The sequence below is a fragment of the Gaeumannomyces tritici genome, assembly GCF_000145635.1.
Source record: "Gaeumannomyces tritici R3-111a-1 unplaced genomic scaffold supercont2.2, whole genome shotgun sequence".
Classification (NCBI taxonomy): Eukaryota; Fungi; Ascomycota; class Sordariomycetes; order Magnaporthales; family Magnaporthaceae; genus Gaeumannomyces; species Gaeumannomyces tritici.
In genome coordinates, this window is record NW_008804546.1 from 1,087,220 (window position 1) to 1,110,884 (window position 23,665).

Here is a 23,665-nt window from a genome sequence, read left to right on the forward strand (position 1 = left end):
CATTCACTTGGCTTTCGTTTTTAGTCCCCATTACCCATTGCTCATCAAATGTCGTTAACGTTCGCGATTATTTTTCTTTCCCTCTTTCGTTCTCCTTCCTATGCGCATTCCACTAAAATTCAACGGTCGGGGGAGGGGGGGTGGCGGTATAATGATGTCCTTTTTTTGCCTTCCATTCTCGTCTGTCTTGATTTCTCAAACCCCCCCAAAAGTGTGATTCCCATTTGCTGCATCAGACTGGTCGACCGGGAGGTGTCTTTGATTTGCATTTCGCGGCTTGGTACCTATGCGACGATAGACATCCGACTGGGCCTGCATTAGACTTCTTTTCCCACTGTCTTTTTCGTCTACTAGAACATTGGGGGAGGGGCACTCTTGGGATTGGGGGGACCAATGCCTCTATGCATGAGCCTCCCCGGATGAAGGACAGGTTGTCACGCGTTCATGGATACTTGGAGGTATGATTCTAGCGTCTTTTGACTTCCGCTGCGACCCGGGGCCCATGGACATGGCGCAGCCCGGTTTTTCTAACAAATCATGTCGCTGGGAGCTTTGCGGTTGCTTGGACACGTCTATCGACGAGCTGTAGTCCTATAGCCTTGCTCTAAACAACATGAGTTCACACATATGCTCTCCATTTTTTGCGTGATACGTCCCCTGTCTGTGCCACGTTTTCCTGGCCCGAGTGCTTTCATGACTTCTCCTCCCGGCTGTCGACCACTACGATTTTGGGCGCCATCTTTTCCAGCTGAGCCTTGTCCTTGTCTGAAAATTTGAGAAACTTGCGGGCCTCGGCGATCTCGTCACCCCAAGTCAAGCCAATAGTGCCCCAGGCGAGCAGCCCGAGCCCAACGCCCAGCCGGGCTCTCGAGGATAGGCCTTGATAGGCTCTACGGGCCAAGGCGCTGTCAGTAGTCCGCATGTCTCTCTAGGCGTCGCATTGTGTTGGCCCTACCTCCAGAGCGACATTGGAAGGGGAAGCTTCCTGATCGCTGCTTGAGGCGAGGTTAGCCTGCTGTGCGTGTCCTGCGTTGAGGGTCCCTGATGTGGTTGGTTCGCGGCAAGCAGCGTTAGAGAACGAACCGAATGCCGGCAACTACCAATGTACGCACATAGATGACAAAACGTCGGTCGCTGGGGGTTATAGGTGGTCTCGAGGGGGGTTGAAAGTAAGGGGGAGAAGAAGCTGAGTTGTGCCACATCCAACAGGCATCAGCCACAGAAAATCGCATTTGTGGGTCATTGAGGGCGCGAAAGAGGTACCGACCGACCCCTGTCAGTGAAGCCAAAAATTTACCAAGGCCAGGACGACGACCAGCGCCATTCGATTCATAACACCAGGCGCCCAAAGGCCTCTGCCCCAAGCCCCTCCTCCCACGAAGGCCCGGCGCATATCACGAGGGGCTCGCTAGCAAGTCACCCCCCCCGGAACCGGCAGCATCGGGCCCGCCCGCCCTGCACCACCCCCACAATGGCCAGCCCCGGCACGGTGCGCCCGGCCGTGAGCCGCGTGCTCCAGCGCTGCCATGTCTCTCAGCCCGCCGCCACCCTGCCATTATGCCAATCGGCCCCAATACCTACGAGGCTGCGACCTGCGCCCTGGCTCCTCCCGCGACAGCATCATCAACAGCAGCAGCGCAGCCTCTCGGGCTCGGCCCCGCTCTTGGAGCGCAAGACGCGCGACAGCAGCAAGCTCCGGGGCGTGTCGACGATCCACCGCAGCGGGCCGCGCGAGGTGCTCTCGGTGTCGTTCGACGAACTCCCGCGGCCCAACCCGGACAAGAACGCGGGCCGCATGACCGAGGCCGACAACGAGCCGGGCCACGGCCTCTGGGGCTTCTTCTTCGACAAGAAGATGGTGCCCACGCCGGCCGAGGCGGCCGCGTACGGGCGCGCGTGGACGGTGCAGGAGCTGCGCGGGAAGAACTGGGACGACCTGCACGCGCTCTGGTGGGTCTGCTGCAGGGAACGGAACCGCATCGCGACGGCCAACCACGCGCGGGACAAGCATGATATCGGCTTCGGGGCGCAGGAGCTCGGATCGAGAGATGAGGCGGTGGGTTTTTCTGTTGCTGTCTAGCTAGCTAGCCGGCCAGCTAGGCTCGAAACGGGACTGTGCCTGGGATCTGATACTGACTGCTTTTTGGGGCGGGGGGACACAGGTGCGGCGGACGATGAAGGCTATCAAGCACGTGCTCACCGAGAGGTATTATGCCTGGGAGGACGCGGTCGAGCTGGCCAAGGAGGACCCGGAGATCAACATGAGCGGCAAAGGCCCCATGTACACACCCTCATCGCACTACGATGAGGAGCTCGTAGACACTGCCCCGGAGAAGGCTGCCGGTGAGGCAGAGACTGCCCCTGTCGAGGGCGAGGCTGCTCCCGCCGGCGCGGAGACAGCAGAGAAGCCCCCGTCACAAGATGCTGCCGCCGCCGACCCGTCGGTCGTCCCACCTTCAGCAACGAAGGAAGAGGCGCCAATCGCAAGGTCTTGAAGGATGGGCGAGCTGGAAGGCCGAAGTGAACGGCCTGGGGTATGGTCTCTGTGCACGACGTCTCGCGATGGTGGGGTTGGGGCAAGTGTGTGTGTCCCCTCCGGACCGCCTGCACCGCATGATGGAGGTAGCACTGATAGCGTGTATGTCTATGTAGATACCTACTGCCTACTGCCCACCTACTCACACATTGTATATCTACCGCCTCAATGTTCGTCGTTCTCTCCCTCAAACGGCGGTTCGGGCCGGCGAGCGGAGCCTACGGTGGACCTAGGGCAATGGTTGCTCCTCGTGCCAAGCTCACGCTGAATACCTACCTGCTTGTTTGCAAGAACAGACCCGAATGGTTGGGCAAGGCAGCAGATATGGCGGGTTCAGGTTGTCTGGATGCCAAGGGGATGGACACCGTGGTGAGGCTCTTTGGCGGCGGGGCATGTCCCAACAAGCCAGGGGGGGTCCCTGCTTCATACATGGAGGTACCGAAGCGGAACAAATTTGGTGGCCGGGGAGTTTGATAACACGAACGGCTGGGTTGACAGGGGTTTGGTGAAGCCAAATCCGAGCTTGGTAAGGTGGCAGAAACGGGCGGGCTGGCTAATGAGCACCCAGGCTGGCTGCAGGTACGGTACCGTGGGAAACCGTGGGAAGCCGTGGCGAGTATTGGGAGACATTTTCGGGTTGTGTGGAGACTCAGGCGGACGGTGTGAGCGGTATGTGCATGTCATGGAAAAATAAGGCCAGTCAGTTTCCGAGCATGGGCGGTCAAGCAGATTGAGCTCCCAGCCGAGATGGCGGGGTTGCTGGGTTATGTCAGCCACAGCATGGATGGAGCGGGGACGAGAGCTTGTTAATGCATCGGGCAGGGGTGCTCTGGAACACCGCAGCCCACCTACCTACCTTAGGTACCCGGGCAGGTACCGACGTACCTCTAGGCCTCTGGTCTGCTCTCAATGCACAATCCATCCCACCCTCCCGCCTGGCCTCTGCCGGACTTTATGGTCCCCGTCTCAGACTCCGAACCCACCGCTACACTTTATCTCTCTTCCTTCCCTGCTGCCCCAACATCGACTGCAACGAGCTGTGCTCTCAGTCTGCCGCCCATCTCCCACTTCTCGACTCCCGACTAGCAATCAAGCAACTCCAAGCACCACAGCCGCCGCCATGAACGAGGTCGACAAGGAATACGACGTCCTGGTGCTGGGCACCGGTGAGTTTTGCCTCTTTGTCCCCGTCTCGCCGCCGTCGCTTCCCCGCATCGACGGCAACCTGCTTTCAGGGCAGACATCGGACATCGCCCGAGGGAGCTCGATGGAGCACTCTGCCTTGTGCTAACGCTGACAATGAAATCCTTCCCTTCAAGGCTTGACCGAATGCATTCTTTCTGGGTAAGTCCGCACCCTGCTCTCCCGGACTCGCAGCTGTTCATCCCTGGACGGCGTTTATGGCCACTCCGGGCAATCATCCATCAAATGCTAACGGCTTTGCTTTGTCCTACACAGTGTTCTGAGTGCACAGGGCAAGAAAGTCCTCCACCTCGACCGCAACCCCTACTACGGCGGGTATGTTGCTACCGCTGCTTTCCTTTAGCTACACCCAGTGGGCAAATATGCTGACGACTATCTTGCAGTGAGGCCGCCTCCGTGAACCTCAAGACTGTTAGTGACTATTCGGAACCCCCCCACTGCAATACTCGCCACTTCTCTCGGCGGCACAGCCTCTCCGCAATATCGTCGCTGACAACGCTCTCCGCCCTCTCCTACAGCTGTACCAGAAGTACCCTGTCGCCAACGCCGGGCCAGAGCCATGGACCAAGTTCGGCCCCCTGCACGCCTGGAACATTGACCTGATCCCCAAGTTCCTCATGGCCACGGGCGAGCTCATCAAGGCCATCGTCCAGACCAAGGTGTACCCGGACTACGTCAAGTTCACCTTGGTTGCCGGGAGCTACGTCCAGCAGGGCAAGTCCAACATTGCCAAGGTCCCTTCATCTGCCGGCGAGGCCGCCATGTCTTCGCTTCTGGGCTTCAACCAGAAGCGCTACACGAAGAGCTTCCTCGAGTGGCTTGTTGCTTTCAAGGCGGATGACCCGAAGACTTACAAGGGTAAGTGGCAGTACGAGCTTCTTCGATATACAGAGATCTACTGGGCCGTGTCACTGCTGCTCAGCTTGGGGGACCCCGTTTTCTGCATGGCCATAACCGCTGACAGGCTTTCTGCCCACATAGGCTTCCAGTTCGACACGGACCCGAAGGCCAACCAGGTCACTATGGCGCAAGTCTATGAGAAGTTCGGCCTGGACGCCAACACCAGGGAATTCGTAGGCCATGGTATGGCTCTGTACTCGGCGGACGATGAATACATCGACGACCCCTCGAAGACCCTCGAGACCATCGAGCGCATCCGGCTGTACGGCTTTAGTGTGAAGGAGTACAAGAGCTCGCCCTACCTCTACCCCGAGTTCGGCCTGGGCGAGCTCCCTCAGAGCTTTGCCCGCCTGTCGGCTGTCTACGGCGGCACCTACATGCTCAACACCAACGTCGATGAGATCCTCTACGAGGACGGCAAGGCTGTGGGCATCAAGGCCACCATGTCGGGCTTCGAGCCCGAGATGAAGTTCGAGACCAGGGCCAAGCTCATCCTCGGTGACCCGACGTACTTCCCGGACAGGGTCAAGTTCACCAAGAAGGTCCTGCGCGCCATTTGCGTGCTCGACCACCCCATCAACGGCACCAACAACAGCGACTCGTGCCAGATCATTATCCCGCAGTCGCAGATCGGCCGCAAGCATGGTAAGTCTTGGTGCTGTCTTGTCATTAGTTCCCCTTGTGTCTTCAAAGACTATTGGATAAAGAACCTTGCTCTAACCCCCTTTCTCAGACATTTACATCGCGTGCATCTCCTATGTTCAACGTGTTTGCCCCAAGGGCTACTACGTCGCCATCGTGTCTACCATCGCCGAGATGGAGGCCAACCCCCAAGAGGAGCTGAAGCCTGGCCTCGAACGCCTCGGCAAGATCGAGGAGATGTTCATGGTAAGCCACTTATTCGGTTCTTATTTCTGTATTATTTTGGGTGTCGCTGACACGCACGGCGCGCCGCATGCAGGGCCCCGCCATCCCACTCTACGAGCCGCTCGAGGATGGCAAGAAGGACGGAATCTTCATCTCCAAGAGCTACGATGCATCAAGCCACTTCGAGAGCACCACCGACGACGTCAGGGATATCTACAAGCGTGCCATGGGTGAGGATCTGGTCCTCAATGGCTTGAGGGGTCCCCTCGAGATTGCTCAGTAACAAGTAACCGCTTTTCAGGCTGGTTTTCTCTCTGTATTGTCATCGTCCTCTTCCTAGGACACTCTTATCTCGTCGCGCTGGTTTCCGTTGTTGAAACGAAGGTCGATCTTGTGAAGTTAGCTTCGTACTACCCGCCTTTGAGCGAGCAAGGATATCACCCCGTTTCAACAATATCCTCGACCGTATCTGCCCATACAGTATACAAATTTTCAGACTTGGTGTACAACCGACACCCATTACTTCCGCAGGTTATTGTTACCAACTGGAGTGACTGGTGGATTTTTGGTTATGATGGGCGGCCCACAGGGTTTTTTTTCCCCTGCTATAGTTACATTACTCGTCATCACCAGGCCCGTTGCCTGGCCGTGCCAACCGGCGGGCCACCTAGGAAGATGCGGGAGACACATCTATATCTTTATGTAAAAGATTATACTTGAATCCTGCCGCATTCGGCTTGTCCCCTCGTGGTCTACCTAAGTTTTGCACCAACGCCTGCCCGTACCGAGGATTCAACACTTGTCGACTTTGATTTACAGAGAGCTCAAGCTCCTATATCACATGTGTGCCTAGATACCAACCTCGTCGGGGTATGGACTTGATCTACAGGACCCAGGCTCCCCCCGCTGCCCCCTATTTTGCCCTGGGCTCTTCAAACGGTTCGCGCAACCCCAAGCAATGTGCGCCGGACGCATAAATCTGTCGACGCAAAGGTGAACTTTTTGGCATTATCATCATTGGTGTAAAACAGCTGGGAAATTGTCCATGCTACAGACCAAACGCCAAAACTCCGCCTAGAACCCAACAAAGGAGGCATCAAGTCGTGAATCAACGGCGTGAGGTCTTGCCCATTCCACGCTTGCCCGCGAGCTGTAGAGGAGCACGAAAGTGGATTAGTCAATGGCTAGCCCAAAAAAAAAGAACCACCAAACAAGAGGGACTAAAGGAAACTTACCAGATGCTTTGTGAGCGAGGCCGTGGAGTGCCTGTCGGCCTCACCCTGCCGCGCCATCCTGTTCATCTTGCGCTGACCCAGCTTGGCTTGCCTCTCTGCGGCGGCGCGGGCAGCCTCGTCCAGCACACCGTCGTTCCGGCGGTCCGTCGCCGGCTGGCTGCGGGCCCTGCTGCGCGACCGGAGCCGCTCGCGTGCCGACGCGGCGCCCCCGTCGAGATCCATGGCGTCGCCATCCTCGGTGCCCAGGCGGCTGCGCGTGAGCGACCGGCCCCTGGCGCGGGACTGCGACCTGGCGCGCGCCGTGATGTCGGTCGTGTCCACGCCGAGCTGGTCCAGCGCGTCATCCATCTGCGACAGCGACTTCTTGGCCGCCTTGCGTGGGATTATCGCCCGGTTCTTGAGCGACTTCTTCATCTTGGCCTCGTTCCTGATCAGCGCCTGCTTCTCGCGGATGAGCTCGGCCTTGGCGAGAACCTCCTCCTCCTCGTCGTCCTCGATCTCCTCGTCCTCGTCGTAGTAGCCCTCTGCCTCGAGCTTCTCCTCCTCCTCCTCCAGAGCCGCCAGCTTGGCCTCGATCTCGGGGTCGATGTAATCGTAAACGTTCTTGCCGTCGAACACCTCGGGGATCTTGTCGTGCTTCCACTCGGGGTTCTCCAGAATCCACTTCTCCCTCAGGTCCACATTGTACACACCGGCTCCTCCGTTCATCTCCTCGATATCGCGGGCGAGCATCGGGCGGTCGGGATCGCTCTTGTCGTACTTCTTCAGGTTCTTGATGCCCTCAGGGACGAAGGTCTCAAGCTTGGAGCCACCCATGGGCTGGGCCACGTGGATCCTGGTCATCACCTCGGCGAGACGACCGCCCGCGGCGCCGCTCGAGGTTGTGCCCGCCTTCAGCTTTTGCGCCACCCGCTCGGCAATGAGCCTCTCGCAGGCAGCGTTCTTGACCGCTTGAACACCCTCCTGCGTGCTGCACGAGAGCTGGAGCATCTCAACGCCGTCGAGCTTAAGCAGTGTCTGGAGTTCCTCCTGCGTTTCGGCATCGAGATCTTCGGGCTTCATCACGTCGATCTTGTTGACAACGATGAAGACGATCTTGTTGGCGAAAAGGGGCTTAATACTCCTGAAGAGCTGCATCTGAGCCTGCACCGAGTAGCCACACTGCTCCGAGAGATCCATGAAGTAAAGGATCACTGATCTTAAGTGGGCAATGGCCGTGATGCTCTGCATTTCAATAGTGTTCTACATGGGGAGAGCGGCGTTAGTGGACAGTCCGGCCTTGGGGGCAAAGCGCCCCGCTCTCGTCGGGAATTGGGTCCTTACCATCTCCTCCAGGGGATGGTCCAGGATCCCTGGAGTGTCAATCACTTGAAACTTGAGATACTTGTAGTCCAGGTGACCGACGAAAAGACTCTTGGTAGCTGTGATGGTATAAAACTCGGGTTAGCCGGATGAAGCGCTCCTTCATCTTACTCAAGCAGGAATCCAAGAAAGGGGTGGGCCGCGTACTAAAGGCATAAGGCTGAACATCAACATCGGCCCTGGTGACACTCTTCAAGAAGGACGACTTTCCGACATTGGGGAAACCGGCAATGAGGAGTGTGCGCGTGTTGGGGTCGATCGAGGGCAGACGGCCCAAACTGTACAGCAAGGAGTCTTAGCTTGGTCCTTTTCAGCTCTCCGTACGGTTCCGGGCGGACTTACTGCTGGCGGACTTGGTCCAGGTAAACAAGAGAGTCCTTCAACTTCTTGCAGATGGTGGCCATGCGACCCAGGGCGGCGACCTTGAGCTGGCGGCACTGGTACAGCGATTGTGCGTACTTGAGCAGGCGGACGTAGTCCCTCGAGATGGTCTCCATCAGGTGTTTGGCCGTCGAGACCTGGCCCAGGGCCACCTTGAAGTGATCGGCATCGTACAGGGTGTTGAGCAGATCCTTGTGGAAGGGGTGCAGGTCCTGGATCCGGGGGAAGGACGAGAGGATCGCGTCGAACTTTTCCGAGAAGCTGGAGGGATGGGACAGCCGGATCAGAAATGGGATGCGACTGCCAGACAGGGTGGCCGACTGCGCCGGAGGGGAGGGGGTGAGCCTACGTTTCCTGGGTGAACTTGACTTTGCGCGTGTAGAAATTCCGGATACGGCTGATCTGGAAGCCGGCGCGGATCTGGGTGGGCAGGCGGCGCTGCGTGCGGCTCAGGACGATGTCAAGGAACTCCTGCGACGTCGGCACCGGCGGGATGTCTTTCCAAGTCGTCTTCATGGTGGGCGAATTGGGGTGCGCAGCGTCTTCGAGTGCTGCGTTGGATGTGCCTTTTTTTTTTTTTTTTTTTGCCGTCCGTCGCAAACTCCGAGTCCGCCTTTTCGCTGTGGTCGCGGCGGGGGCCAACTTGTGGGATTTTTCTCAACTTTTGAAAAAAATTTACCGCCTTCGTGCTTATCGGCCTACCGACAAGCTTATCGTGTGGAATCAACCATAAATCCGCCCCTCCTGTGACGAAATGTGGAGCACTGCAGGCAACCCATGCATGTACCAGTACCGCCCCGTCGAGAACATTTGCGGCGGATTGTCGAAAACTGCACGAAAACGAAGGCTGCCCGGGGCATTGGTATCGTAGAGGTAGAAGGAGGCAGAGGCCTGATTAGTTATTTGGGAGATTGTAAATTGCAAAGTCGCTAAGGCGAAGGAGGGGGTTTATAGCGCAGTAGGGTAAAAAGGCAAACCAGATGGCGTACTATCAAAGCATCAAATGAGTTCCTACCCCGCCAAAATTCTTGATGCTCATCCCTCCTTCAAAGGAAACGGTAAATTGGTGGCGCCGCGACTTTTTTTTTTGGTCTCCTGCGAGATTTCTTCCCTGGAGAAATAATAACCAACATCGACGGCCTGTCTGGCCAATAAAATCTTGAACATCAGAAAGGTAAGCCTTGGCTCAGTATGAAACAGCTTTGGAATTCAGACTTTCTGGTGCTCGTGGAAACAGCTGCTCTTTATACGGATCTGCCGGGGAACACGGCTCCAGCATTATGTTTGATAGCGCAGCCCCCCCAAGGCAGACTGACGGATATTTCGTGTCATTGGGGGTAAAGAGCTTTCTATGGACGAGCAATAAGCTACTCTGAAATAGGGCTGGCTGATATCACTCACGCAAGCAGAGAGCGTCCAGGGCGATTCCGTTGCCAAGATGGAAGCCAGAATTCGCTGACAGTCACGCGTCGCAGGGCCGACCCTCGGTCTTACACGAGACAGCCACGATGAGCAACCAAACCCTGGTGCCGTACAAGGCCGAGTTCCTCAAGGCCGCCATCGGCGGCGGGGTCCTCAAGTTCGGCAGCTTCGAGCTCAAGTCCAAGCGCGTGTCGCCCTACTTCTTCAACGCGGGCGACTTCTACCGCGCGGACCTGCTGCGGGCCATCTCGACGGCCTACGCCCGGGCCGTCATCGAGGCGCGCGAGCAGGCCGGGCTCGAGTTCGACGTCGTCTTCGGGCCGGCCTACAAGGGCATCCCGCTGGCCACGGCCACGACGGACAAGCTGGCCGAGCTCGACCCGGCGCGCTACTCGGAGGTCTGCTACTCGTTCGACCGCAAGGAGGCCAAGGACCACGGCGAGGGCGGCAACATTGTCGGCGCGCCGCTCAAGGGAAAGCGGGTCCTGATCGTCGACGACGTCATCACGGCCGGCACGGCAAAGAGGGAGGCTATCGCCAAGATCCGCGCCGAGGGCGGCGTCGTTGTCGGCATTGTCGTCGCCCTGGACCGCATGGAGAAGCTGCCGTCGCCCGACGGCGACGACAGCAAGCCCATGCCCAGCGCCCTGGGCGAGATCAAGAAGGAGTACGGCCTGCCCATAATCGCTATCCTGACGCTCGACGACATCATCGACGGCATGAAGAGCTTCGCGTCCGAGGACGAGATCAAGCGGACCGAGGAGTACAGGAAAAAGTACAAGGCAACTGATTAGAGACTGTGCGGGCTGGAAGTCAAATGGGGAAGAGGTAAAAAGAGAAAAAGACTGTAAAAAGCGCCATCTATCGCCGCCCAACAATGTCTAGCTGGACCCATCGTGAGCCCGAGTCCCCTCGCTTTAGCAACGCCATAACGCCTTGTAGAGTAGAGCCACCGTTTAGAAGTCCAGGGGAACGAAAAGGAGGGAATATGCGGGGGACGTGAAAAGAGAAGTGTAGTGTCTGACGGGTGGCGGTGAAAAACTGTCCTGCGAGACAGTGCCATGCTTGATTGTGTTAGATTGGCGTGATCTTGGCAATGCCGGCCAACTGGAAAGCCTGTGAAGATTGAATAAGTATGGTGGCTTGGCTATGGTGAGGGTCCAGCTTGAGCTTACCATGTCATGCCAGCCACCTCCTCCAAATTGGCACTTGCTCGGCCCGACGTGTTGAAAGCCAAAGCGTTTGTAGTAGTTGACCAAGTTCTGGAGACGCTAGTCAATACACAACGTTTCAACAGACAGCCCGAAATATGGCGGCTTACCTCTTGGCAGATGAGCGCGACGCGTGTTGCTATGCCCGAGTTGTTGATTTGCTGCAGGTACGACTTCATGACGAGCTGCCCGATGCCGCAGCCCTGGACGTGGGGGGCCACGGCCAGCGAGTGTATGGCCACGGTGGTGCCGCTCTGCTGGTGGCCGACGCTGGAGGACCGCGTGCCGGCGGTCCGCCAGCCACTAGGCATCTCCATGTCCCTGTCGACGATGAGGTCCGAGGACGAAATGGTGGCGATGATGTGGCCCAGCAGGACGCTGACGGCACCGTTGACGCGGTCCGTCTCGACTGGCTTCGCCGAGGCCAACGTTTCGATCTCGAACCTCTTCTGGCGGCCCGGGACCATGGTGCAGAACACGCCCATGCACAGCTCCGGGCACACAGTGAGGCGGTACTCAAACTGGCAGGGGAGGGGTAAGCGGGAGAATGACAAACGAGGGCGCAAGAGAAAGACAGAAAAAAGGAAAGAAGCCCGACTTGTCATCGGTAGCCTCTGCCTTGGCATGGCATAGCATATCATGAAATGTACTGGGGGTTACGGCGGGCGGAGGGCAATGAGTCGCGACAGTGAGGTCATCTTGTTTGCGAATCCCTCTCAACCCCAAAAAAAAAAGGAAACTTACCTTCTCCCTCGACGCCCGGTGCTGCTTGTTGGTAAAGGCGGCGTTCTCCAAGGCGACGCACGAGTCAACGTCGGAGATAGTCAGGGGCCGCACGTTGGGCGCGAACGGAAAGGGCAGGACCTTTTGGATAGGCGAGGCGGCGCTGGCGCCCTCGCGCCGCTTGTTGCTGATGCTCCTCTGTAGCGCCACGAGGCCGTCGTCGAGGTCGTCGTCGTCCTCCTCCTCCTCCTCGGCATCGTCGACGGCCGCCGCCCCGCCCGCGGTGTCGACCGGCTCGATGTGGGGATGCTGCGGCATCCTATCCTGGCTCCTTGCCAAAAGGGGGGACGGACGGGTGGGTTTTGTGATGGTGGTGGGTGGTGGTGGTGGCGGCTCGGGGCCAAAGGTGCGACGACTCTTGGCGGCGCGCGCGCGAGCGGGCCGTTGAACGGTTTCGCGGGTGCGCGAGTGGCAAAGGCGGGTTGTCGTTCGTCCGTAACTGCCTACCTCCTAGTTAAGGTACCCCGGGCAGGTAGGTTGGTAGAGATGGCAGAAAGGAGGACGGACGGTGAGGGGGGGGAATCGGGGAGGGTCACGGGGTGCAGCGGCGCCAAGGTTGACCGAAAAGGTGCCGTGGACGTGAATGAGTGTGAGAGGGGTCAAACAGCTCGACAGAGGGACTGGGATCGACGGCGGGCTCAGAAGGGGGAACGAGGGAACCATGAACAATAGCAAAAGTCGGAATATTATTATTGTTCTCTGCGCCTACTTGACGGTCACGGGGGCGTGTGTGCTGCTCGCTCTAGGCACAGGTTTACAGGTATGCTGGCATCGAAAAACTAGGGCGAGGCGGGTACGATAGGAAGGATCCCGACGTTTGGAGGGATGTTCATTGGAAGGCCGATGTCCAGCGCCTTCTCCCGGTGCCCGCTTCGTTCGTTTGCGAGGCGCCATCGCGTGACGCGTGACGCATGGGCGCACACCCCTTCATCATCATGCGCTGATCTGGGGAGATGCCAAGCAAAGCTTCGAATTTGGGTGTCTTGAACGCAGCTGGCTTGTTAACAATCCGTGAAACGAACAGTGGTGTAAGCTTTATGCTACTGCGCCAATAGCACCAGACTCTAAGAAGGCCATCAGTCTCAGCCACTGCTTAGATCGCTTGTCCGCAGGGCACATCTAGTGAATACCAGGTACAGTGCACTGGGCTGCTCGGTTGACGGCTACCCCGCGCTCGGGCGAGAATAACTAACAGTGGTAGAAGTCACGTGGAGATAGTGATAGTTGGCGGGCAGAGGTCTATCTCGATTCTCAAACGGGGGTTTGCGGTTGCCACGAGGTTATAACTTTCCCTGTATCTAGCCACCCAGAGCCGGCGCAACGCGGCCAGATAGAAATGCCCTGCCACCGTCGCGGGCACGTCAGAGAGTCTCCATGGGGGCTGCTCGGCGGGGGATGGTACGTGCGCGAACACGTGACAGCGCCCCAGGCACTGACGCTAAATTGATTTCATCTCGATTCTTAAACTGCATGTACCTATCCTGTCGGATTGAACCACAAATGACTGACACAAAACCCCCTTTAAAATCCGCCACTAGCACATTTTCCTTGCTTAAAAGCCGCGCCGGCAGCAGCTTTCCAAATCGCCTCGGGGCTCTTCACCATTTCCTCGGTCCAGAAAAGCTGACAGCGCGAATATTCCGTCACGTATTGCGATGGGATGCCATCCTGCTCGTGCCCCGGGAGGATGGCGTCGCGGAGGTTGATGAGGCGGCCCTGGGGGATCGCCCCCTTACGTAGTTGGTATATCGGGCCAGCTCCTCGGGCCAGCTCCGCGGGCGCGGTCGAGTTGCGCCCCACGCGGTCGACGTACCCCTTGACGTCGGTGAAGGCGTAGACCTGCGGGCCCTTGACGCCGCCGACGCCCTGGGTGAGGCCACGGTTGCCCGGGCGGCCGCCGAGCGACACGGTCTTGACGCCGGCGTGGTGCACCAGGAACTCGGAGAGGACGGTACAGGCGGACGCGCAGGCGCCGTCGTCGGGCCCGGCGAAGGGGCGGCGCATGTTGGTGCGGTCGCCGTAGCCCGTCACGTTCATGTTGAAGCCGTAGAAGAGGCTGCTGCTGTCGGCGTGGTTGCCGAGGTCCCAGCCCGTGAGGTTGGTGAAGCGGTCGCCGTGGTGCTCGTGGGGCGCGTACTTTTGGGCGTACGACTCGAAATGGCGCAGGGCCGTGTCGAGCTCGTAGCCGTAGTTGAGCGGGGACTGGCACAGGAGCCAGAGGTCCGTGTCGCGCACCTTTTCGGCCGCGCGGGGGTCGAAGTCCTTGCAGATGGCGGCGGCGGCCCTCGCGACCGCCTCGAAGCCCGGGGACAGGCGGCGGCGGCCCAGGCCCTGCTGCACAATGTCCGGGAAGAGCTGGCGGAACATGTCGTAGGCCAGGTAGATGAAGCCACCCTCGTTGGCCTGCAGGTCGATCACCAGCTTCTTCTTGCCGGCCGCGGCGGCTTGGCGTAGAACTTCTGCACCGCCTGCACGTCGAAGCCGATCGGAGAGAAGCTAGTGAGGACGAGGACGGCCACGTCGGAGTAGCCCGGGCCCGACAGGAAGTAGCCCGAGGCGCTCTTGTCGAGGGATACGGCCTCGGCCTCGGGGTAGCCGGGCCATGCGCTGGCTGCTCGCGTTGACAAGAGAGCACTCCTAGCGGCGACGGTGGGAGTAACGCCTGGGCGGCGTGCGAGGGCTTGGCGGTCCTCGTCCCCGGTGTCGGGGACTTGGGCGCCGGGCACGGCCAGGGGTGTGAGTTTCCGGACTGTTTGCAGGGCTTCGTCAGCGGGGCCTGGTGTTTGCAGGCTGTACAGCCTTTCTTGCCTGGGGTGCCGGCGTAAACGGAAAACATTAGGGACAGGGCAGCCGGAGCCGGTAGGCACCAAGTGGAACTTACCGAATGAAGCCGCGTCGACAACCCCAGTCCAGTCGCCCTGCAGCAGCGCCGTGTTGCGGAGCTTGACAACGGTCCCGTTGTTAAAAGTCAGGGTGGTGGTCTCGCCGGGGTAGAGAAGCCTGGCACGAAACGTCAGCACGCACGCCTCAGCAGCCCGTCGGCACGGGGAAGGAGGCGGACTCACTGCAGTCGCCCACCGCCGCTGAAATAGCCCTTGGTCTTGTACACGACCTCCTGCGCCTTGGAGTAGAACATGGCGTTGTAGCTGGCGTCGCGGTCTTGGTGCTCGCCGGCTCTGTCTACCCAGTCCTGGACGAAGCCGACGGCGTCCTTGCCGTCAATGTGCGTGACGACGGACGCGGCGGCGGCCCCGGAGACGACGTCCTCGTAGACCTTGAGCACGGGCGGCGCCACGCCGTCCTCGCTGACCGACACGAGCGTCAGGCCGCGGCGCCAGCGCACTGTGTCGAGCAAGTCTGGCATCACGACCATGTGGCCGTCGTGGCCGGCGCCGAAGACGCGCTCGAAGAGGTCAGCCTGCCACGCGTGCTCGGTCGCGTACGAGCCGGCCTCGATACCGGCCCGGACGGCTGCCGGGCTCGGCGAACATGTCGTAGCCCGGGTAGGCTAGCCCCGCGGGCGGGTCGTTCTTGTAGGCCGCGTCCGACTACCACTCGAGGTAGGGGACCAGCTCGTCGACGAACTTGAGCGCCGTCGACCTCTTCACGGGGATCGACGTTAGGCAGGCGTAGGCCAGCGCCGCGTCGACGCTGGGGACCTCGACGCCCGCGGCCTTCTGGGCGGCCCACGCCGACCCGGCGGTGCCGCATGGCTGGGTGGCGTTGGCGGCAGCAGGGGCGTTGGGGGCGGCGGGCGCGGCGAGCACGCCGGCCGCGGTCGTCACGACAGCCAGGAGGAGGGCCATCCTGATGTCAGGGCGCACGTTGTCGATGAGGTGGAGGAAAGGTGCTGGTTCGGCACAAGACGATGACGGCCAGCCACGGCGCACCCCGCCCTGTTGCAAGAAGCCCGCCCGGGGGCATTTCCTCAAGAAACCCGGCCATCTGGAGACTTGGCTGTCCCAGTGGCTGTCCTTGGCGATCTACCAGCGCCGATGCAACGAGGAGGCCTCTTTTGCGTTGCCGACCTGCCAAATTGCGATGCTGGCGTAATCGTATATCCACAAGGCGCAAGGCCAGGGGAACTACCGGGCTTGCCCCTCTCGACCTGCCGAAATCGCGGTTCTGGCGTAACGGGATATCCACAAGCTGGCGCGTTCGTCAGGGGCGGGCCGCAGCTAAATGTAATTGATCGATGATAGGGAGCCGCTTATTGCCCTTTTAGGCAGGTACCGCTCGCCTTGTTAGGCAGGTACTGCGGCTCTCACCATTCCACCTCCACCCGTTTGCCGGGATGGGGCCGGGATGTGACTGCGAGGGGTTCTTTTGACACTAGCAGTCTGCCTTGGTTCCTCGCATGCGCAGTAGCCTTGTTTGTGGGAAATTGCCGATGGAGCCTTCGGGGAGCAACTACTGTGTATACGAGCGCGGGAAATCTATACAGCGTAGAATCGATGGACTTGCCAAATGGGGCGTTGCTCGCGATCGATGATGGGCTGGCCGGCCTGGGAACAGTATATAGCGTCCGCCCAGCGCGGCGGAATCCTCTTGCCTTGGTGGTAGGGAGCAAGCAGTGCCAGCGCTATCTCCCAGCCTCGCAGCCCGCCTCGTTCCCCTCGTCACAAGATGCATCTTCCCTCTTTCGCAGCCCTCTCCCTCGCCGCCACCGGCTCGCTCAAGGCCGGGCGCGGCCTGGGCTCCGAGTTCCGGTGCGGCACCCCGCCCCTGTCGCCGGCGCAGCTCCAGGCGTTCCAGCAGCTCGCCGCCGGCGACGCCGCCGCCGCCGCCGCCTCCCCGGTCGGCCTCATGGGCGCCACGGCCGCCCGCGCCGTGGTCAACATCACGCTGCACTACCACATCGTCTCGTCCGACAAGACCGAGGCCGGCGGCAACACGCCCGCGTCGAGGGTGGAGAAGCAGATGTCGGTGCTCAACTCCATCTTCCCGCGGTACGGCTTCGCCTTCAACCTCGGCAGCGTCACGCGCACCGTCAACGCCAAGTGGGCCCAGCTCGAGCTTTTCGCCGACGCCGTCGAGATGAAGCGCGCCCTGCGGCGCGGCTCCTACGCCGACCTGAACATGTACACCATCAGCCTGGGCGACGGCCTGCTCGGCGTCGCGGCCCCGCCCCTGCACGAGCCGCCGGCCCGCGACTCGGCGGACTTCATCTGGGACGGCGTCATCATCACCCGCGAGAGCCAACCCGGCGGCGCCCTGGCCGAGTACAACCTCGGCTACGCGGCCGTGCACGAGATCGGCCACTGGCTGGGCCTGCTCCACACGTTCACGGGCGGCTGCGAGGAGACGGATGGCGGGGACCTGGTCGCCGACACGCCGGCCGAGGCCACGCCGGCATCGGGGTGCCCCGTGGGGAGGAACACGTGCCCGAAGCGACCCGGCGTCGACCCCATCCACAACTACATGGACTACAGCGTCGACTCATGCCTCAACGAGTTCACTCCCGGCCAGGCCGTGCGCATGAGGAGCAGCTGGGACAAGTTCCGCGCTGGCAAATAGCGCCTTGGTTGGAGGATCGGTGCACCTGCTCGCCCGTAAACTAACCTTGGAACGCAAACAGGTGTTTAAGCGACGCGAACTAGTATATTGCCACGGCCCTGTCTGGCGCGTCTTTGTCCTTGATTAGGACCGTGAGCGAGTGCCGGTCGTATGCGTACAGAGGCACCATTTCGGCCTTGATCCTATGTATCCGGTGTGTTTCGGAGCTGTCGCCTACCCGGCACTGGAACTTTGGGTAGTTGGTAGGCGCGTTGCGGGACACCTGGAGGTGACCGTTTTCGAACGGGTTCCGAAGCGAGTGCTCGGTCTTGGCGGTCCCGTCGTAGGGCATCTCCCGACCCGACAGGGCGTTGTCTCGATTCCTGCTCGAGCTCGAGTTCGTGTCCGGCCTGTCTGCCGCCTCGGACGGGGCCGAGGATGATGACTGTGGGACACCGGGTGAGTGTACCGTCACAAAGGCTGAAGTCTGCGTGTCCTACGAGTAGTGGCTTCCGCCGTCGAACTTGGCCTCGGCGTCAACGCCAGGCTCGGCATCCTCACCAATCCGAGAGACTGGGCTGTGAGTGGATGGGTCATTGGCTTGAGCTAGATCCCTTCATCGCTAGGGGCTATAGAAAAAGAGGGTTGGTCCATAGATGGGACTCCAACATCCCAGAGTCTGGAGTGCCAGCTTCGCTGTCGTCATCTGCTTCCCGAGGTACGGCAAAGATGGCAAGCTGCTCCTGGTGTGCGCCCACATGTCTCATGAGCTGCTATGTCAAAATTGCTGTTTCTAGAGAGTCTTATTGGCCTTCAGGGCGTTTCCCCCTGGCATCTCGCCTTTTTTTTTTTTGGAGACTCGCCGCCCAATCGCCACAGAATGGGCAGTCACTGGCTAGCAACGTTGACATCCCCTCCCAGATCGCCCTAGGGACGGGTATGGCCGGCATCGTCCACGAACGGCGTAGAAAAGCAAAGGTAAAGGATTGGGATCTAGGTATGGAGGTTGTATGTGCGATAGATACGATACAGCTGCCAATGGGGAAAACAAACAGGAAGCCACCATGCCGGCCAGACTTATATGTGTTTCGAAGCTGAAGGCAAGGCTGGATGGAATATTGGCAGACTGCATGCTTGGTGCTGCGCCAACTCTTCAGCCATAGGTCCCCCCTCACTCCCAAATCGACCCCGCCCCCACTCTCACGCATCATACACAAGAGTTTAGATGCTGATCTGGAGAGGGTGCGCTCGCGGTTCCGGGTACCTTGACGGCCGGCTCCGCCAAGGCCAGGAACGAGACCACCATGCGGCGAATGGTGCTCACAAGGGGAGGCAGCTGAGGATACAGCCAAGAAGTCTTGGCAGGGAAAAGCTACCATCCGGAAAGACAGAGCCTGCGCTCTCACTTCCACAAGGCTTCGACAAGAGTTTTTAACCCCATTTCTGTAAAAAAAAAATCCGTTTTTATTTGCTTGCTCGCTTTCAGCTGTCTATCACCCCACGCACGGTGCTCTAGCTTTGCAGGCCCTCAGGGGGTCCTTTGTGACATCGCCGCCGCCCCGTCGACGCCATCGCCGTCGCGTCTCTTTTTTTTTTCGTCTTCTTTCCTTTGAGCATGAAATTTGCAGGCATATTAGGGTCAGCCGCAGTGGTGGCTGAATGCGCGCGATTGACTACAGGTGCGAAAATATCCTGCCTTGGCGTATCCGAGTCGTGCTATTGGGGGAGCAGAAAGGCAGCAGTTGTCATTCCTTCGGCTGGTGTCCTGAATTTCACTTGGGCCTCAATACTATACATACTAGTGGTACCTTTTTAAGGCCTCTTTTCCTTTTAACCACCACCTTGCTGGCTGCCAAAAGAAATGGCGAATCGCACCCAGTTCTACTTTTACGCGCCCACATGGGACATTCCTGCTGAAGGCCCCATCAAGATTGGCAACGTCCTCAGGTCGATCGAGAACCCGGAGACGCCGCTGGCAACGGTGGTGCCGCCGTCCACCACCCCGATTACAAAAACGGACGTGGTCATCTCGCACGCCGATCTCCGGCAGGGTCGCCTCACCATCCTAACGAAATTCCTTGAAGTCCTGAAGCTCGGCGGCGGTGTCCGCTATAGTAACAAGTACGCAACCTCGCAGGCGCATGTCTTCCCTTGACGATTCCTTCCGGGGCCGACCAATTTTTATTCTGAAGACGGGCGGGCAAAGACTCGAAACTCCAGATAGGTTTGTCGCAAAGCTTCTAACACCATGTAAATTGCTCAGCGCCGAGGCCCTCCACTCGTACGAGCAACTCGTAACCACGCAGTTCTTCCCCGACGAGGACTACCTGCAACAGTGCCTCGACGCGCCGCGCGTGAAGCGGTACCTCGAGCTCTCCCGCTGCAAAAAGCCCGTCTACGTCATCACGGGCCTCAAGACCGTCTACGGCGCCAGCGCGGAATCGCGCGCGTCCCGCGGCCGCGGCGGCCATCTCGAAGGCGGGGTCGACCCCACGCTCCTGAGCGGGGGCGCGGCGCCGGCGGCGGTGGAGGTGGCTGCCGACCTGAGCAGGGACAAAAGCACCGGGGTGGCCTGGGGCGGCAGCGAGCCCTTTGTTCTCGCCTTTAGGGTCCGGAGGGTCTACGCGCACAAGGACACGGGCGAGGTCCGCAAGCAGGAAGACTACAAGCGTGGCGCCTTGCTGGGGAACGAAACTGGAGGGGGAGTCGTGCATGGGCCCGGCTTTCTCGTCTCCAAGATGGACGACCCCGAGGACGAAGGCGAAGACAGTTTCGGCGTGACCGAGGGTGATACTGAGGTGGTCTGCGCCTTTTCCAAAAAGTCCCCTGAGTGAGCGGCCGCGACTTGCAAAATGCCTGGCGAAGGAGAACTTCAATCCGATTACAGTCCAGGGCTGTTTCCAGCCTCCTCTCATTCCTGCTCCATTGGTCTTATCACCTCGAGAGCAGTGCCCTAAGGTTCCTGTGCACCTCGTCCTCGTCCCCGCCAAAGAAATTATGAGAGTGCCTGCTGAAATGCACGCTGTCGTAGCGGTCCGTCTTCGGTCCCCTGACTCTCGTGCTGTCCTGCGCGATGGTTTCGAATACCCTCTTCATCTTATCCTTGTCCTTCATTCTCTCGGCCTTTTCCTTGCCTAGATGAGCCCGCGCATACCGAATCAGGTTGGCCGCCATAGCTGCCGCGATGGGTGTCGCAAACGAAGTGCCGGATTTGTGCTTGATCCCTTCCGCGTCCGGGTCGGGGTCGGTAAAGAGGTGGTTCGGCCACCACGATTCAACCGCTTCGCCTACCGTGGCGATTGCCGGGCTGATTTCTGCGTCGGGGCTGAAGTCGGACTGTCTCCCAAGGCTGGATGTTGAGTGTATGCAGATGACCTTGTCGTCTGAGGCAGGATAGGCCCGCCCCTGGTTAGCGCCGCCATTCGATGCCGCGGCAAATATGAGGACGTCTTTGCTATTCGCAAAAATGGTGTCCTTGAGTATCTGGCACTCCTTTGGCTCTCCACAGGTGCCAGGTTTACATTTCTCATGCTCGCTTTCCGGATAGCCAAGCGAGATGGAGATGATATCGACTTTCCACACATTGACAGCGTGATCAATGGCCTTTTGGCGCGGTAAGTTGGGATCCTGTCACATCATCGAGTTTTTAAGAGGTGGAGGAGAGGGGGATGGGTAGTACTCACCTTCGCTAGCAAACACTGAGAGGGCGCTTCCCGGCCGCTGCAAACCTTCCCCACGTAAACCTCGGCGTCGCGCGCATACTCGAGGAGTAGGCCTGCGACGAATGTTCCGTGTCCGTTCTCATCTCCCACGCCGCCGCGAGGGCGGCCGATGTTCGTCCAGCTACACTTTTCCATGATCCTGTCTTCTGTGGCGCTTACGCATTCGTGGTCGAGATCTATCCCGGTGTCCAGCACGGCGATCTTAACGGGCGTGGTGTCCTTGGGGCTCTCGCCGACGTTGTCAAAGAAGAGTTCTCTGACATTTTCGAATTGGCATTTCCACTCCTTGTATGAGTTACGCCTGTTGGTGTTGGGGATGGCGAGTGTTATTTTAGGCACCTTGCTACCATTAGGGAAAGGAGAGGGCCCAAGTGGGCTGGCACATACTTGAATTCATCGTGCTCATCGAAGCCATCGAAGATTTGAGCATAAGGATCACGTTGTCGGCCATTGGCGGACTCGGCTCGTCCCTTCGGCGGACGCCTCGTCCAAGGAGTTATACTGTCGGCAGTTGGTCCCCGCGCCGAGTGGATTGGTTTTCTGGGAGGAAGATGGATGGGGTCGATCTCCAGATATATGTCCTCGGTCAGGGTGTCGAGTCCGTCGATGGACATCCCATTGTCTGCCCTGCAGAGTTGTTCCTCCAGCGGCCGGACCACTCTGTTGTAGAACACCCTCCTAAGGTCTGGGTCCGCAAGTTTTTGACCGCTTCCGTCCATCCATACGTTCAGATCGAGGCACATTTCAATGCTCTTGGCAAATTCTTCTGCATCGTCAGGGATATCCTTCTCCTTTCTAACCTCATCAAACAAGGCCGCCACATCGAAAAACTCTGTCCTGCTCATTTTTTCTGGATTTCTTCCCGAGAAGTACCGCTTGGCCAGCACTTGAAACGGTTTCTGCAGATACAACTCCATCAGCGTGGCCGCGAGCGTGATGAATGTAGGGACTGGGTGGAGAGCCAAAATATCCGGGTCGGTTTCAGTTTCAGGATCGTCACCACCTGTTGGAGTGCCGTCGTTATCTTTCTGAATCCCCCGACTGACATGGCTAGGTACTCGAAGCTCCCTCGTGAGGAACGGCTTGAGATAATACCTGGACGAGGCCATGGGGAAGAATAGGATGCCGGAAGGGTCGAATGCTGCCTGGAGCCAAGGGGTGTCATGAAGGTTCAGGACTGCGTAGCCGAGCAATACGGCGAGAATGTACTTCCTTTTCAACGTGATGCAGACAGATAAATCTGCCCTGCTGAGAAGCCACTCGAGGGTTACTGAGGTCCCTTCGTTATCCACGTGCAAGGTTCTGGCCTCGGATTTCAACTTCCTAAGCTTGTCGTTCTCCCACCTCAGCTCAAGCCGCTGGTGTTGCCGCACGACTGACTCCATGGACTGGCAAAGCCCGCCAGCGCCCACTGTCTTGCCTTGCGGCTCGGTTGCAAAAGCGACCTTTCTGGATGGCTTGCCTTCGGGCGATCCGATCGCTCGGACGTGGGCCTCTGTAATCTTCTCCTCGCCCGCAATAAGCATGACGAAGTCGTCCCCATCGCTGCTGGCACAACTCCTAGAGTTCCGTTGCGTGGCCACCCGCAGTTTGGCCAGCAGCTCTTGCCCCCTACACAGAGAACAGTGCTCGCCACAAGCGGCCGAAACTTCAAGAGCTTGGAAGACGGAGCGGGCGGCTCTCCACACCTCAAGAGACGGGGGACTCCATCGCTTTGCTAGTGCCGAGGGCTCCCATTGGGGTTTTTCGTTTGGAAGGGCGTTGGGGTGAGATGCATTGTTGGCATGTTCCCGCCACGCTTCCAGAACCGCGAAGAGTTCGTCCTCATCTGTGCCTTTGAGGACCGAGCCGTATCCTAAACATCTTTTGGCAAACTCAACTTTGGCGCCGTCATTGTTTCTCCGGCATCGTTGCTTCCATTGCTCATTAAGCCACGAAAGTGTCGGGTAAGGAATCACTTTGGCGCCGTCGCTAGTGTCGGCACTCCACCGGGCAGTGAGATTTCCAAGCAGGCCTTGGAAACCGAAACCCCAGGAACGATGTTCTGACGGGGTGCTAGCGATGGCCACTGACAGCTGGAGGATTAACTCGAAGCGATCCAATGTACTTGTAACCAGCTCGCTGTGCGGGTCGGGGGTGTTGTGGATGACGAAGCACAAGGGCCCCAGACGTTTGCAGAACCTGTGCAGTTTCCTGTCCGCTGGGTTGGTTGTCTTGCCCGCGAGAAGGACGCTGATTCTCCCGAGTGAGTAGGCGCTTTCTGTCAAAAGCTGGCACTGGCTGGCATCAGTGCTAGATGCCGCCATGCTTGTTGGCGTCTCTTGTTTGTTGTGGGCGCTGAAAAGTCGGGGGTTGGATGGTGGAGCTGGAAATCAGCGTCACTCAAAAATGATGCAGCATCAGGCACTGATAATAAGCGCCCCAAAGGACGGAATCGGTGCCGCCCATCCAGCCACCAAACCACCTGATAGATTATCGTCGAACACTGAAGGGAACAGACGGTGGAGAGGGGTAAGGGGTCAGCCACCATATGCATGCATCTTTTGA

At 59.1% G+C, this 23,665-nt stretch overlaps 11 protein-coding genes across 11 annotated transcripts; 5 read left to right on the forward strand and 6 right to left on the reverse strand.

The window, feature by feature from the left end:
* Window positions 1–390: 390 nt before the first annotated feature.
* Window positions 391–1,194, reverse strand: GGTG_02890 (hypothetical protein). Its single transcript, XM_009220666.1, has 3 exons — window positions 1,113–1,194; window positions 956–1,041; window positions 391–890 (listed from the first exon to the last, which is right to left on the reverse strand). Exons 2-3 carry the CDS (start codon window positions 967–969, stop codon window positions 692–694), a joined length of 213 nt encoding a protein of 70 aa, XP_009218930.1. The 5' UTR covers window positions 970–1,041; window positions 1,113–1,194; the 3' UTR covers window positions 391–691.
* A 95-nt stretch (window positions 1,195–1,289) lies between these two features.
* Window positions 1,290–3,575, forward strand: GGTG_02891 (54S ribosomal protein L4). The gene is made up of 2 exons (XM_009220667.1): window positions 1,290–2,056; window positions 2,163–3,575. The coding sequence occupies exons 1-2, from the start codon at window positions 1,472–1,474 to the stop codon at window positions 2,493–2,495; spliced, it is 918 nt and encodes a 305-aa protein (XP_009218931.1). The 5' UTR covers window positions 1,290–1,471; the 3' UTR covers window positions 2,496–3,575.
* GGTG_02892 (rab GDP-dissociation inhibitor) lies at window positions 3,502–6,311 on the forward strand. Its single transcript, XM_009220668.1, has 8 exons — window positions 3,502–3,702; window positions 3,856–3,880; window positions 3,995–4,054; window positions 4,123–4,150; window positions 4,258–4,597; window positions 4,721–5,284; window positions 5,373–5,527; window positions 5,601–6,311. The coding sequence occupies exons 1-8, from the start codon at window positions 3,657–3,659 to the stop codon at window positions 5,787–5,789; spliced, it is 1,407 nt and encodes a 468-aa protein (XP_009218932.1). The 5' UTR covers window positions 3,502–3,656; the 3' UTR covers window positions 5,790–6,311.
* GGTG_02893 (nucleolar GTP-binding protein 1) lies at window positions 6,185–9,181 on the reverse strand. Its single transcript, XM_009220669.1, has 6 exons — window positions 8,834–9,181; window positions 8,446–8,745; window positions 8,251–8,381; window positions 8,065–8,162; window positions 6,742–7,983; window positions 6,185–6,656 (listed from the first exon to the last, which is right to left on the reverse strand). The coding sequence occupies exons 1-6, from the start codon at window positions 8,998–9,000 to the stop codon at window positions 6,615–6,617; spliced, it is 1,980 nt and encodes a 659-aa protein (XP_009218933.1). The 5' UTR covers window positions 9,001–9,181; the 3' UTR covers window positions 6,185–6,614.
* A 195-nt stretch (window positions 9,182–9,376) lies between these two features.
* On the forward strand, window positions 9,377–11,221 carry GGTG_02894 (orotate phosphoribosyltransferase). The gene is made up of 2 exons (XM_009220670.1): window positions 9,377–9,658; window positions 9,960–11,221. The coding sequence occupies exon 2, from the start codon at window positions 9,993–9,995 to the stop codon at window positions 10,698–10,700; it is 708 nt and encodes a 235-aa protein (XP_009218934.1). The 5' UTR covers window positions 9,377–9,658; window positions 9,960–9,992; the 3' UTR covers window positions 10,701–11,221.
* Window positions 10,981–12,158, reverse strand: GGTG_02895 (polyamine acetyltransferase; the record flags this gene model as incomplete). Its single annotated transcript, XM_009220671.1, has 4 exons — window positions 10,981–11,022; window positions 11,082–11,168; window positions 11,228–11,638; window positions 11,862–12,158. The coding sequence occupies 4 exons, from the start codon at window positions 12,156–12,158 to the stop codon at window positions 10,981–10,983; spliced, it is 837 nt and encodes a 278-aa protein (XP_009218935.1).
* A 1,105-nt stretch (window positions 12,159–13,263) lies between these two features.
* Window positions 13,264–16,023, reverse strand: GGTG_02896 (hypothetical protein). The gene is made up of 5 exons (XM_009220672.1): window positions 15,453–16,023; window positions 14,966–15,379; window positions 14,782–14,900; window positions 14,366–14,649; window positions 13,264–14,303 (listed from the first exon to the last, which is right to left on the reverse strand). Exons 1-5 carry the CDS (start codon window positions 15,704–15,706, stop codon window positions 13,422–13,424), a joined length of 1,953 nt encoding a protein of 650 aa, XP_009218936.1. The 5' UTR covers window positions 15,707–16,023; the 3' UTR covers window positions 13,264–13,421.
* Window positions 16,024–16,396: 373 nt separating this feature from the next.
* GGTG_02897 (hypothetical protein) lies at window positions 16,397–18,069 on the forward strand. Its single transcript, XM_009220673.1, has one exon. It carries the CDS (start codon window positions 16,527–16,529, stop codon window positions 17,415–17,417), a length of 891 nt encoding a protein of 296 aa, XP_009218937.1. The 5' UTR covers window positions 16,397–16,526; the 3' UTR covers window positions 17,418–18,069.
* GGTG_02898 (hypothetical protein) lies at window positions 17,497–18,702 on the reverse strand (the record flags this gene model as incomplete). Its single annotated transcript, XM_009220674.1, has 2 exons — window positions 17,497–17,841; window positions 18,661–18,702. 2 exons carry the CDS (start codon window positions 18,700–18,702, stop codon window positions 17,497–17,499), a joined length of 387 nt encoding a protein of 128 aa, XP_009218938.1.
* Window positions 18,703–19,196: 494 nt separating this feature from the next.
* On the forward strand, window positions 19,197–20,552 carry GGTG_02899 (hypothetical protein). The gene is made up of 2 exons (XM_009220675.1): window positions 19,197–19,517; window positions 19,660–20,552. Exons 1-2 carry the CDS (start codon window positions 19,258–19,260, stop codon window positions 20,228–20,230), a joined length of 831 nt encoding a protein of 276 aa, XP_009218939.1. The 5' UTR covers window positions 19,197–19,257; the 3' UTR covers window positions 20,231–20,552.
* Window positions 19,905–23,508, reverse strand: GGTG_02900 (hypothetical protein). Its single transcript, XM_009220676.1, has 3 exons — window positions 21,506–23,508; window positions 21,080–21,419; window positions 19,905–20,999 (listed from the first exon to the last, which is right to left on the reverse strand). Exons 1-3 carry the CDS (start codon window positions 23,422–23,424, stop codon window positions 20,331–20,333), a joined length of 2,928 nt encoding a protein of 975 aa, XP_009218940.1. The 5' UTR covers window positions 23,425–23,508; the 3' UTR covers window positions 19,905–20,330.
* Window positions 23,509–23,665: the final 157 nt, after the last annotated feature.

Bases quoted from the DNA above. Each gene is read 5' to 3' on its own strand.
- GGTG_02896 (XM_009220672.1), bottom strand. From the start codon at position 15,706: ATGGCCCTCCTCCTGGCTGTCGTGACGACCGCGGCCGGCGTGCTCGCC. The intron at 14,901-14,965 runs GTGAGTCCGCCT...GTTTCGTGCCAG, and splicing joins AGCGGCGGTGGGCGACTGCA to GCTTCTCTACCCCGGCGAGA. The intron at 14,304-14,365 runs GTGCAGAAGTTC...ATCGACCTGCAG, and splicing joins TCGGCTTCGACGTGCAGGCG to GCCAACGAGGGTGGCTTCAT.
- GGTG_02894 (XM_009220670.1), top strand. From the start codon at position 9,993: ATGAGCAACCAAACCCTGGTGCCGTACAAGGCCGAGTTCCTCAAGGCC.
- GGTG_02891 (XM_009220667.1), top strand. From the start codon at position 1,472: ATGGCCAGCCCCGGCACGGTGCGCCCGGCCGTGAGCCGCGTGCTCCAG. The intron at 2,057-2,162 runs GTGGGTTTTTCT...GGGGGGACACAG, and splicing joins TCGGATCGAGAGATGAGGCG to GTGCGGCGGACGATGAAGGC.
- GGTG_02899 (XM_009220675.1), top strand. From the start codon at position 19,258: ATGGCGAATCGCACCCAGTTCTACTTTTACGCGCCCACATGGGACATT. The intron at 19,518-19,659 runs GTACGCAACCTC...TAAATTGCTCAG, and splicing joins GGTGTCCGCTATAGTAACAA to CGCCGAGGCCCTCCACTCGT.
- GGTG_02893 (XM_009220669.1), bottom strand. From the start codon at position 9,000: ATGAAGACGACTTGGAAAGACATCCCGCCGGTGCCGACGTCGCAGGAG. The intron at 8,163-8,250 runs GTACGCGGCCCA...ATACCATCACAG, and splicing joins TGTTCAGCCTTATGCCTTTA to CTACCAAGAGTCTTTTCGTC. The intron at 7,984-8,064 runs GTAAGGACCCAA...CTCCCCATGTAG, and splicing joins ACCATCCCCTGGAGGAGATG to AACACTATTGAAATGCAGAG.
- GGTG_02897 (XM_009220673.1), top strand. From the start codon at position 16,527: ATGCATCTTCCCTCTTTCGCAGCCCTCTCCCTCGCCGCCACCGGCTCG.
- GGTG_02892 (XM_009220668.1), top strand. From the start codon at position 3,657: ATGAACGAGGTCGACAAGGAATACGACGTCCTGGTGCTGGGCACCG. The intron at 4,151-4,257 runs GTTAGTGACTAT...CCTCTCCTACAG, and splicing joins CCTCCGTGAACCTCAAGACT to CTGTACCAGAAGTACCCTGT. The intron at 4,598-4,720 runs GTAAGTGGCAGT...CTGCCCACATAG, and splicing joins TGACCCGAAGACTTACAAGG to GCTTCCAGTTCGACACGGAC.
- GGTG_02900 (XM_009220676.1), bottom strand. From the start codon at position 23,424: ATGGCGGCATCTAGCACTGATGCCAGCCAGTGCCAGCTTTTGACAGAA. The intron at 21,420-21,505 runs GTATGTGCCAGC...CAACACCAACAG, and splicing joins GATGAGCACGATGAATTCAA to GCGTAACTCATACAAGGAGT. The intron at 21,000-21,079 runs GTGAGTACTACC...CCGCGCCAAAAG, and splicing joins CTCAGTGTTTGCTAGCGAAG to GCCATTGATCACGCTGTCAA.